The following is an 11562-nucleotide window of genomic DNA, read 5'->3' on the forward strand; positions in this document are numbered from 1 at the left end:
TAATATTTCAGTCCGGATCGGCCCATGACAGATTAGTTAAACTGTTAATAACTTAAATAATCTGTTAAATGTGTTTTGAGTACAAATATTTCTTATGATTAAATTAGCAATTTTAATATTAGCAATCTTAAATTGTTCTCAGTGTTACTAGTCATAATGGCATTTTTACCAGTGAGAATTCAGTTGTAGACATTTAGCACCTCTGTCTCTGTCTGAGTTTTCTGTTTCTGTGTCCACAGGTCAGGCTGACAGGACGCTGCAGAGCGACAGCCAACAGAGCTCAGATGAGGATGAACATCCATTCTCTTCATCTTCATCTTCAACTTCATCTAAATGCTCTTGCATTGGTAAGAATAGGCTTTTAATAAAGAAGTTATGGCTCCGTTTCTATTTCTGTTTTCAATGGCTGATTTAATGTCTGACATTTTCCCGACTCAGGCCATTTCGGATCCAGAAGAACTGCTTCCACAGATTCTTCGCTGGGCATCATGTCATCCTTGTCCCAGAGCAGCAGAGGCTCAGTCAACGTCCTTTGGAGGTGGAGTGGCGATGAATCGGACAGCCGAAGCGAACAGGGCAGGTCTGACAGCTTTGATTGGTCGTGCCCTCCGCTGCCAGGTCAAGTTCCTGTCGAGCCAACAGGGACTTCTAATGGCCGAAATGTTCAGGGTGCCGTGGAGGCTTCTCCCCTGAACAAGATCTCAACAGGTGAGACTGAAATAAGGCTGGCCAGTGTAAAGTGTACAGACAGAGATTTTGCTATTTCATGCATAACTGCTTCAAGTTTTTATCATGGTAATGTCCGTTCACATTTACTGCTGCTCAGCACAACTATGCTGAAATTTTCTCTTTTTTTGTGTGTGAAATATTTTTATTGGATATTCGTCAGAACATTCAGAGAAAATTCAAAAGTAATGTTCCCATAATGCAAAATTATAAAATAGAATGTTCCTTTAACCAAGAGAAAAGCATTTTTGAAACATTGAAAAAAACTGGACGTTTTGAACATTCAGGGAACATTTAGAAATAACGCTTTCTTAATTTAATGGTAATGTTAGCAAAACATCTCAATAAGACAAAATCAATTTTTGAGCAAGTTCATAACCAGCCAGTGTTCAAAATGATCTTCTTACCTTAGTCCGATTCACAGCGGTAAGCTTGTAATAATGTTTTATAATTTGAGTGGTACTGGTGGGTTTCTGCTGGAAATTCGAGCATGTCTTTGCGTCTTTACGTCACATCTGTATAAAGAAGGAGTCCGGCTAGTAGTAGTATCGCATCTGAGGATGCTGCAGGTGGCGGATCATTTATAGCCTTTACTCACAGCAGCTGAAATAATTAAACTTGTCATTTTGATGGCGGATTGTAATCCAGAAAGGTCCAAACGACAATCATCAGTGACAACTGGAGATTCACTCGTAGTCTTTAATTCAGATGTATTTCATAGATTTGATTTAAAAGAATCCATCGGAAAAGTGAAGGCAACGTTTTTAAGTTTTATTTTATTCATATAGCCTAAAGATAATTTTATTTGGATAATTTTGTTTTATTACCATACAATATTCCTAACACCTCTACCTCCGTAATATTTCAGTCCAGGTCGGCCCATGACAGATTAGTTAAACTGTTAATAACTTAAATAATTAGCAATTTTAATATTAGCAATCTTAAATTGTTCTCAGTGTTGCTAGTCATAATGGCATTTTTACCAGTGAGAATTCAGTTGTAGACATTTAGCACCTCTGTCTCTGTCTGAGTTTTCTGTTTCTGTGTCCACAGGTCAGGCTGACAGGACGCTGCAGAGCGACAGCCAACAGAGCTCAGATGAGGATGAACATCCATTCTCTTCATCTTCATCTTCAACTTCATCTAAATGCTCTTGCATTGGTAAGAATAGGCTTTTAATAAAGAAGTTATGGCTCCGTTTCTATTTCTGTTTTCAATGGCTGATTTAATGTCTGAAATTTTCCCGACTCAGGCCATTTCGGATCCAGAAGAACTGCTTCCACAGATTCTTCGCTGGGCATCATGTCATCCTTGTCCCTGAGCAGCAGAGGCTCATTCAACGTCCTTTGGAGGTGGAGTGGCGATGGATCGGACAGCCGAAGGGAACAGGGCAGGTCTGACAGCTCTGATTGGTCGTGCCCTCCGCTGCCAAGTCAAGTTCCTGTCGAGCCAACAGGGACTTCTAATGGCCGAAATGTTCAGGGTGCCGTGGAGGCTTCTCCCCTGAACAAGATCTCAACAGGTGAGACTGAAATAAGGCTGGCCAGTGTAAAGTGTACAGACAGAGATTTTGCTATTTCATGCATAACTGCTTCAAGTTTTTATCATGGTAATGTCCGTTCACATTTACTGTTGCTCAGCACAACTTCGCTGACATTTTTTTTTGTTTTAGAAATATTTTAATTGGACATTCGTCAGAACATTTTCAGAACATTCAGAGAGAATTCAAAATCTAATTCTCAATAAGCCATGAACTCAGTGGTACTTGTGCTGTCTGACACACACCCGAAACTTGCGCACAGAAAGCCGCTTCTCAGACGGCAAACAATCCAGAATAGAATTCTATTTCAAGACTTTTTGCTTTTGAATTGTCAAATACACAGAAAATTGTCAAACTGGCTGTCATATTACATATTACATTTATTATGGCATAAATAACACATAGCTATGCATTTAAAAATTAACGTTTATTTAAATATATTGTATTTAATATAACATAAATATATTATATTTGCCATTACCAGAACTGATTTGGTCAAATGAAGCCAAAAAGATCAGATAAAGCAAGAAAAATAACTATATTGTGACCACTAATATTTGTAAAATAAGATTTTGGGACATTTATGCAGGCATTATCTAGAAATCAGGAGGATAGCCTGGAAGTATTTCCATTACTTTGGATTTATAACATTACAGATGAAAATGTCAAAGTTAAATGTAAGTTATGTCATTATATCGTTGCTTAATTTGACGTCATTCAAATGAAAATCTTCATTTCAGAAAATCCTACAGAATGTGGGAAAGGGAAAAGAATTCGTTCTTTCTTCAAGAGGGTATGGAAGGCTATGAAGAGTTCTGTCTGCTGCTGTTGTCTCAGTAGTGCTGTGGATGTTGTGGAGCCTTTTTCCCCTGATCCTGAGCCATCATCATCTGCGTCAGATCCCTCCGGCGTCAAGCTAAATGATGGTAAATCGCTGATCATTATTTCTCCAACATCGTTTTAAACAGTATTGTCATCTTGTTTTTCACTGAAAATAATGCTTATGGCTTGTTTTGAGGAAATATTAAAAAAAAAATTTTTAGGTCATATATTTCTCATATTTTTCTGTTTGTTTTTCAGAGTCTTTTGAGTCTCTCTATAATGTGGGAGAGATGCTTGGATCCGGAGGATTTGGCAGCGTGTACAAGGGAACACGCAAATTTGATGGCAAAAAGGTAAATCTGACTGAATTGTTCAAACATTTTGCTCTTGAATGCATCAAAACATATTTCAAACTAACTTTCTTTTTTGTTGCAGGTTGCCATCAAGCAGTTAAGCAAGACTGAAAACAATCGTTATCTCTATATTGTAAGTTGGCCAAAACCTGAATATGTATTTAGTCGTTTCAGTGCAGATTACTGTAGTTAATACACCCGTAGAAAGCATTAACTGTAAATGTGATTGACAAATAAGCCTAGAGGCACCAAATAACTTTGAGCTGAAAAGGCTCTTTTGAATGTATCTAAAAAGATACTTTAAAAAAAAGGACTTTTTCAAAGATACTGTGATATATTTTCTTCATATTTTTACTCAGCTAACCTTCTGATTAATATTTTTCTCTAGCCTGGGCATCCCAAACCTCTCGTTACAGAAGTGGCGCTGCTGCTGATGATGAGGCGAAAACCCATAAGCCCGCTCATCATACAGCTATACGAGTGGTTTGAACATCCTGGAAAATTCACTCTTGTTATGGAGTTCCCGGAGCCTTGCATGAGCTTGCGGGACTACATCGTTCGTAAACCCATCCTGTATGAACCCACAGCACGGTTCATCATGCGACAGGCTCTGCTGGCAGTACAGGTCTGCATCGAGCATGGTGTTTTTCATAATGACATTCATGCGGAGAATTTCCTGTTGAATGAAAGGACGTTGGAGCTCAAGCTGATAGACTTTGGCTGCGGTCAGCTATTTAGCAGTGATGGCTACGAGAGCAGAACATACGCTGGTGAGCATTTTGAGAGTGTGAAAACCTGAATGTAGTGACTTATTATTAAATGCTTTAAAAAAAAAGCTCATCAATGTGCAAATGTCTTGTTTACAGGACTACCGTATTACTGCCCACCTGAAGTCTTAACAGAGCCTCGTTTCCACGCCGTACCAGCAAATGTGTGGGCTCTAGGAGTGCTGTTGTTCACTATGGTGCACGTATTTCATCCCTTTCCCAATTGGAAACAAATCAGAGAAGCCAAAATTCCATTAATGTACCACAACTTATCCAAAAGTGAGTGAATCATATTGACAACATTGATAACACACACACACACACACACACACACACACACACAAAGCAAAGGCTCTGAACAGAAACAGTTAAAGATGAAGTATGTAAGATTATATATAGCTCAACGTATAGCGAGAGTTTGGGGCGTGGCTACTGTAGCAGGTGGAGCCATGGGAAAAGAAATTTAGCTAAAGAAGTGAAAAACAAAATTCGCTGCATTTATACCTTACACAAGTCATGAACATGTCAAAGTGAACAAAGCATTGTGATACAAAGCACGCTTCAATAATAATAATAATAATAATAATAGATTTCATTTATAATGCAATTTTCATTCCGAAGAATCCCAAAGTGCAACAAAGGGAAAAAATAAAAAAAAATTAATAACAAGTAAAAATACAGAACAATACAAACAATCAACCAACACAGAAAACTGAACAGAAACAGAGCTGATGGTGAACAGAAAACAGAGCTAATGATATATCATAGTCATGCTCCCGTTCAGAAAGATACATTTTCATAAAGACAAATGCAACACCGCTGAAAGTATTCCTAATATGTTGAACCTTAAACAAGAGCTGTGTTTGTGATGTTGGGGAAGACATAATGAACAAAAGGGGCCGTTGCAAGGTTTTTTGAAAATATTATTTATTTTGTAATTCCGGCCTGTGCCACTAGTGTGACAGAAACTACATACTTCACTTTTAAAGTAAAGCTGAAGAACATTTTACAGTATAATAATCATGTTTTAGATGCTGTTTTCATAGATGAATGACTAACTCCTTATTAAAATTTGTACAGAATACAGGGATCTGATTAGCCAGTGCCTAGCCCGGGATCCAACTAAACGGCCAACGTTAGAGCAGATGTCACGACATAGATGGATGAGATGACCTTCTGTAGATTGGAGAAGTTCAGGAGATTCACTCGATCAGTGATTTCAGCAGGTGTGAGGAAGTGTAACAGACAGAGTAGGATTATTATCATTTGTCTTATTTCAAATTTGCGTTCTTGTTATAGTCAAGTCACCTTCATTTATGAAGTGCTTCATACAATACAGATCATTTCAAAGCGGCTTTACTGTAATAAACAGGGAAATATACAGTGTAATAAACTCTAAAAATCATGATTCATGAGTTGACTTGTTCATATAATCTTTGTATTGAATAGGAAACAACATACTTGCTGTCCTTGGTGGAGGGCTTGAGCTCGAGACTTGAGCCGAAGCCTGATGTCCAACCCCAACCTGACTGAGAACTCAGAGCCTGTCCACGTCTGAGCAAGAACACGAGAGACTGCAAGACTGGGAAGAAGTCATCAGTCATCACAGCCACATTTGCTTTGATTTTAAACGTCAAGACAAGTCATCTTTATTTATATAGCGCCTTATATACGACCGATCTTTACTCACAGCAGCTGGAATATTTAAACTGGTCATTTTGATGGCGGATTGTAATCCAGAAAGGTCCAAACGACAATCATCAGTGACAACTGGAGATTCACTCGTAGTCAAAAGCAAAAGATTCGTCTGTACAGAAATTGAAACCTGCAGGAAACGCTAAAACACGCTCACGCAATACTGATATTTTTAGCATGAACAAATTGAGAACAAAGTTTTGCGGGGAAATTTTTATTTTTTCTCATAAATTTAATGGAATTGTTTTTAGATACTTCACCTTTAAATTCATGTTTTTATAATTCGTGGAATTGTTAATTTGCAAAGCTTTAATTATTCATCATAGCCCCTAAGCTAACTGAGTAGCTACAATCAATTCATTCAGTTTATTGACACCCCTTCAGTTAAAAAAATATAGGCATTTAATTCAGATGTGTTTCTTTTATTCTGTTATTTGATTTAAAATAATCCATCAGAAAAGTGAAGTCAAATTTTCCAAGTATTATTTTATTCATATAGTTAATTTTTCCTTTACTACCGTACAGTATTCTGAACGCTTCTACTTCTGCTAAACGTCATCAGTCGCTGCCCAATACTGTTCCATTTCAAAGTTTACATCTAGCCAAGAATAGTTTAAATCCCCGGATGTGTCCTTTTATCAAGGATGCATCAAGAGGTGACTTTAGCCGACTTGAGACAGACAGGTATCCCAGAATGCATCTCGTGCCAAACAACAAGTGTCATTAGCAGAGGAGAAACCCAGTGTAATTTAAAAATACTACTGTTAATGTTTCACTAAATGTACTTGTTTAAAGTTCAAACCTGTGGTTTATTCATAAAGAGATCGCCTATTTGAATTTGATCTGCCGTTTTCAGAGTTGTGAGATCCAGTCGATCACCGGGCGCTCAGCGCTCTTTAACCCCTCTGAGAGCAGCCTTTCTTCAGCTAGTTCTTCTGATGTTTGCCGCTGACTCTGATGTCTCTGTAGTGGTTAAACATGAGATATAATTTGTCTAACTGGCAAATCATTTTGGCTGAGCTTGAGCAAAGTGAAGTTTCATAACTTTGTATTTTTAGGCTTGTTTAATAGTTGTAGCCTACTAGCACTGACTTTGTATGTTTGACTGGATTGTTTGCTTTATTTCTTGTATAGCTTCTTATACCCTTATAATGGCTATTTGATCTTACATAAACTGGCATTTAACAAAAAGAGACTTTTTTGTTATATTTAATTTTTTACACTGATAAATATATATGCACACTTATTGTCTGAACCACATATTGTTTTATATATTTTTTAATAAAAAAAGTAAACAAAAAGCGGCAGGGTTGTTTTTTATATTTTGTTTTGTCATAAATATACATGCAGTGAAGATAATAAAGGTACGCATTACCTGAACCACATGTGTGTGGTTATTAATATGTTTAAGATTGTTTTAAATGAAAATGAAATGAGGCAGAGTGGTGTTTTTTAATACTGTAGTTTAAAATACACATACAGAGATATAGATAACAGGATTAGAGCGAGCTGAGTGACGCGATGAAGAACGCGCTGCAGCACGCAACAGTTTCAGAACCACGTCGTCCAGGGGTCCGGCAAGATGGCGGCGTGAATAGTCAAATATTTCGAGCTCTCGGCACCAACTTTTAATAGGAAAGTTATTAACGTAGCTGTCAACAAAATTTCTATACGTTTTCGTATGTAAGATATTTTTTACTTGAAACATGCCCAAACCAGCACAAAAAAGAGCCAGTGACTCCGGGAAAACTGATTCACACGTGTCTGCTAATAACGATCATAGCTACGAAGGTGGTTTGATTCGAGACAAACATATGATGGAAGATGAAGACGAATTTCCACCATTCCCTGTAACTCCATCTAAACCTCCACTTGCAAAAAAGCCAACATTCTCCAACCTGAAAACAGGGAATTCGAACTCCGATGAAATAATCACGACGCTCGCTAATCTTATTAATACACGAAGTGATGCTCTGGAGTCGATGGTGCAAACCGCCTGTGCAGAAATAAAAGAGCTGAAGAGCAAAATGCTGTACGTGGAAAAACGGATCGACAGGGGTGAACAGACAACCAGGCTGTGCTTGAGTCGGGTAACGGACTTAGAGCGGTACGGTAGGCGTTGGAACCTGCGGCTACACGGATTGCCAGAGGTGGTCAAAGAGAACGTGCGAGAAGAAGTCATCCGTGTATGCCAAGAATTGCTTCCACATGAAGCGACGAAACTACCAGATGCTATAGATGTCGCTCACCGACTGGGCACGAAGCGCCCTAACGAAAAGAGGCCCCGTGCAACAATCATTCGCTTCACAGCCAGAAGATTCAGGGACGCAGTTTGGAAAGCGGCAAAGAGCAGTGAGTTTCTTCGGGACCAAGGTATGCAATTTAAGGAGGACCTGACGAAGGAGGACAGAGATAGCAGACAAAAGTTATGGCCTCTGATCAAAAAAGCCCGTGATGATGGAAAGTCTGCTTACTTTGTCGGAGGTCGTGGATTCATTGATGGTACTGAAGTGACAGTGTGAGAGGAGCAGACAAAGGACTGATTTCGATATTTCCATTGCTGCTAAATCTATAATATTTACGGATATTATGTAGACTACCAGCAATTTACTCTCAAGTTCGGGTCGAGACTTCAGTGACCTGCCCTTTGGAATGTTTCACAGTATTTAAATACTGTTCGTTTTTTCTTTCATAATATTCTGAAAGTTTAAAGAGAACATTTACGTTTTGACAGCCACCGTCGTGTTTTTGAGTTATTATTTTCCTAATATTTATTTAATGTTGCTAAAGGTGCTGATCTTGATACTACTTTGATTTCAAATCTTTACTGATTGATCAGTAAATTCAACGGTTTACTCTTTAACTAGTTTGTCTTATCTATCTTTTATTTCATTTAATGCTAGGGGGCTAAGAAATAACGTTAAAAGGAAAGCTCTTTTTCTTTATGCTAAACAATTTAGGACAGATTTTTGTTTTGTACAAGAAGCACACTCAATTAAAGAGGACAGTAAATTTTGGACATCAAAAAAAAAAAAAAAAAAAAAAAAAAAAAAAAAAAAAAAAACCACGTCGTCCACAGAACCGTAAGTTAGCCGCGCTACCCATTCACGTGATTTTCTTTCGTTAAATATAAGCTTTCACGGCAGTTTTCACGTGGATTTTAATCGGAGCGATGTCTACAATATTTAACAACAATACTTTTTAATAAAGTCACTTTTCTGTTCATTCTGGTCTGAGATGAAACCTGGATGAAACTAGTGATCGACCGATATATCGGCGCCATCTTGTGGACGTTTTTAGAATTCCATACGCGCGCCATTAAAGGACAGCGTGAAGGGAGATGATGAGTCAACAGCGGTGTTCAAAGGTAAAATAACCTGAATCCCTCAATTAATCAACTTTGTTTAACATAACAGTAATGCACAATTGAGATAACCTCAAATAGGATGTAATGAGATGATGGTATAGTTATGTAGTTGGCGCCAGGTAGAGGCGAACTCACTGACGGAGTCAGTCAGATAATCCGTCATCATGTCACAATAAAGATGTAACTTCACATGAATGAAATAAAACAGCCATGAATGAGAGCATGTTGAAAATAAAAGCGCCAAACTTATTTCTCTCTCTGTGTTAATTCTCAGTCGCATTGCTCCCGCATATAGGCTAGTCACTGTATGTAAACAAGACCGACTCGTTTAAAACTCCTTAAATTATATTAACGTCTGCTATATAACATCGAATTAATTACAGCTCCCTGAAAATTAATTATTATGCCTATCTCCGCAAGACGTGTAACGTTAAGTTAAACGCAGAGATGAAAACAGCGCTCTGTCATCAGCATTTCATAGACTGGCACAAACATTCATTTTGATACCGTAGATGAGATTGACACTTTAAGAAAAGTAAACAAACCAGCGAATACAGCATAGCTTTTACAATGTTTGCATATTCCAGAGAATATTCACTCTTTAGTCTATTAAACACATAAACATTTTAAAACTGTAGTTTAAAATGAATTATTATATTTATGCTCATAGTTATGTGGAGTTGATAGACTCAACTCTCATTTATGTTCTCCATTTGAAAACATTAGACTATATAAATGCCTGTTGCCTGTTGTTAATATGGCCTTATTTATAAATAAAAAGGTAAAACAGCATTAATGTTAAAAAGACTTTGCACTGTATTAAAAAAAATCTGACTATTTAATGATGTAAATGTCTTGTTCTGTGTAAGCGAGTGAAACTGCAAAAATGACTCTGAAAAAAAAAAGCTCAGTTCAGTGCTGTTGCTGTAATTGTAAAAAACAGAAATAGCACAATAAGTAAATATCGGCTCTATATTATCGGTTATCGACACATAAGCATACAAATAATCGGTATCGGTAAAAAAACAAAAAAAAAAACCAATATCGGTCGATCACTAGATGAAACGCTGCTTGTCAATCAACAGTCATGGGAGGGGTGTCCGACTGTGTGGCGTTGGCTTGATTTGAGACAGGAACACATATAAGGAGATTAAAAAAACCACTGGATGGATTTTTTCATCATTATAGGACGGTTGTGTACATGCACTGCCAACACACATTTCCATACAATCAGCTTTTAAAAGTCCATGTACAATTATATGACTACTTTAAATCCTGATAAAGAATGTTTCTCTTATAAAAATGTGTTAATCAATTTTCAACCTGTCCTGATTTGTTGTCATGTTGGTAGTGTTTGTGTGTGTGTGTGTGTGTGTGTGTGTGTGTGTGTGAGTGTGTGTGTATATATATATATATACATACATGGGCGTAGGAACCATTGTGTGTGGGTGGGACAAGACCCACCCACTTTTTAAGACCAATGATATTGGACCCACTCACTTTTATCATCTCTAATTCAGCACATGTCTGCTTACATTGACTACCCTTTAACCGAGAAACTTATTATTAAACACATGTTAAACGCTTTATTTCCCCTTTTCTAATATTTTCTATTTTTTTTATTGAAAATAAATACCTTTCCGGTAATTTGAACCCGCATTTGGCGGGTTGGTTGGCGGGTGTTAATTGAGAACCCTGTTCATAGTCATCCTGTTTGATATTGAGACACACACGGATGCTTTTCAGATTTTCCATCGCAGCTTTCTCTCCATATTCTTTGCAGCCTTTAATACTCTGGATCCTTCACTGAATACCAGAAATAACTCAGTCCGGCTAAACATGTACTGTGAACAACTGAACACTTTTGTGACTAAAAGTTTTCTAAAAAGTATTTCCTTCTCAAGCAAGACAGTATTTGACTCAGTAGAAGCACATTGGGAGTGGCTTTGGACTGCACCATGCCCAGTGCATTATGGGTGTTGAGGTTTTCTGACTTGTTTGCCTAAAAGCCTTTCTACTAGCCTGGATGCCAGCCGAACTTAGCCCCGCCCACAATATTTTTAGGTTGGGCAGTTCGGTCTGGCCTTGCTCCATAGAGGAGTAATTATCCCCGAACAAAACACACCTCATAATCACAGCCCAATGGAGCAGTTTCAGACTCATATTCATACTAGAATTGAGTATGACCACGTCAGGCTACCTTTCTACTGCATAGGCAGCCAACTTTTATTTAAATCCCATTTTGCCAGCAGTGAATTACCCCTTTGAGTACACGTCACTTGGTTTGATCAT

The 11562-nt window shown here is 37.8% G+C and overlaps 1 protein-coding gene across 2 annotated transcripts; it reads left to right on the top strand.

Moving 5' to 3' along the window:
• Positions 1-3009: 3009 nt before the first annotated feature.
• LOC137056042 (serine/threonine-protein kinase pim-2-like) lies at positions 3010-7159 on the top strand. Of its 2 annotated transcripts, none has more exons than XM_067429993.1 (6): positions 3010-3192; positions 3347-3441; positions 3524-3574; positions 3830-4211; positions 4308-4487; positions 5289-7159. In XM_067429993.1, exons 1-6 carry the CDS (start codon positions 3072-3074, stop codon positions 5378-5380), a joined length of 921 nt encoding a protein of 306 aa, XP_067286094.1. In that variant the 5' UTR covers positions 3010-3071; the 3' UTR covers positions 5381-7159. The 2 variants fall into 2 exon arrangements, with proteins under 2 accessions (XP_067286094.1, XP_067286095.1); XM_067429994.1 differs by having other exon boundaries at positions 5658-7159.
• Positions 7160-11562: the final 4403 nt, after the last annotated feature.

Source organism: Pseudorasbora parva, chromosome 21, assembly GCF_024679245.1.
Source record: "Pseudorasbora parva isolate DD20220531a chromosome 21, ASM2467924v1, whole genome shotgun sequence".
NCBI classification, from domain to species: Eukaryota; Metazoa; Chordata; class Actinopteri; order Cypriniformes; family Gobionidae; genus Pseudorasbora; species Pseudorasbora parva.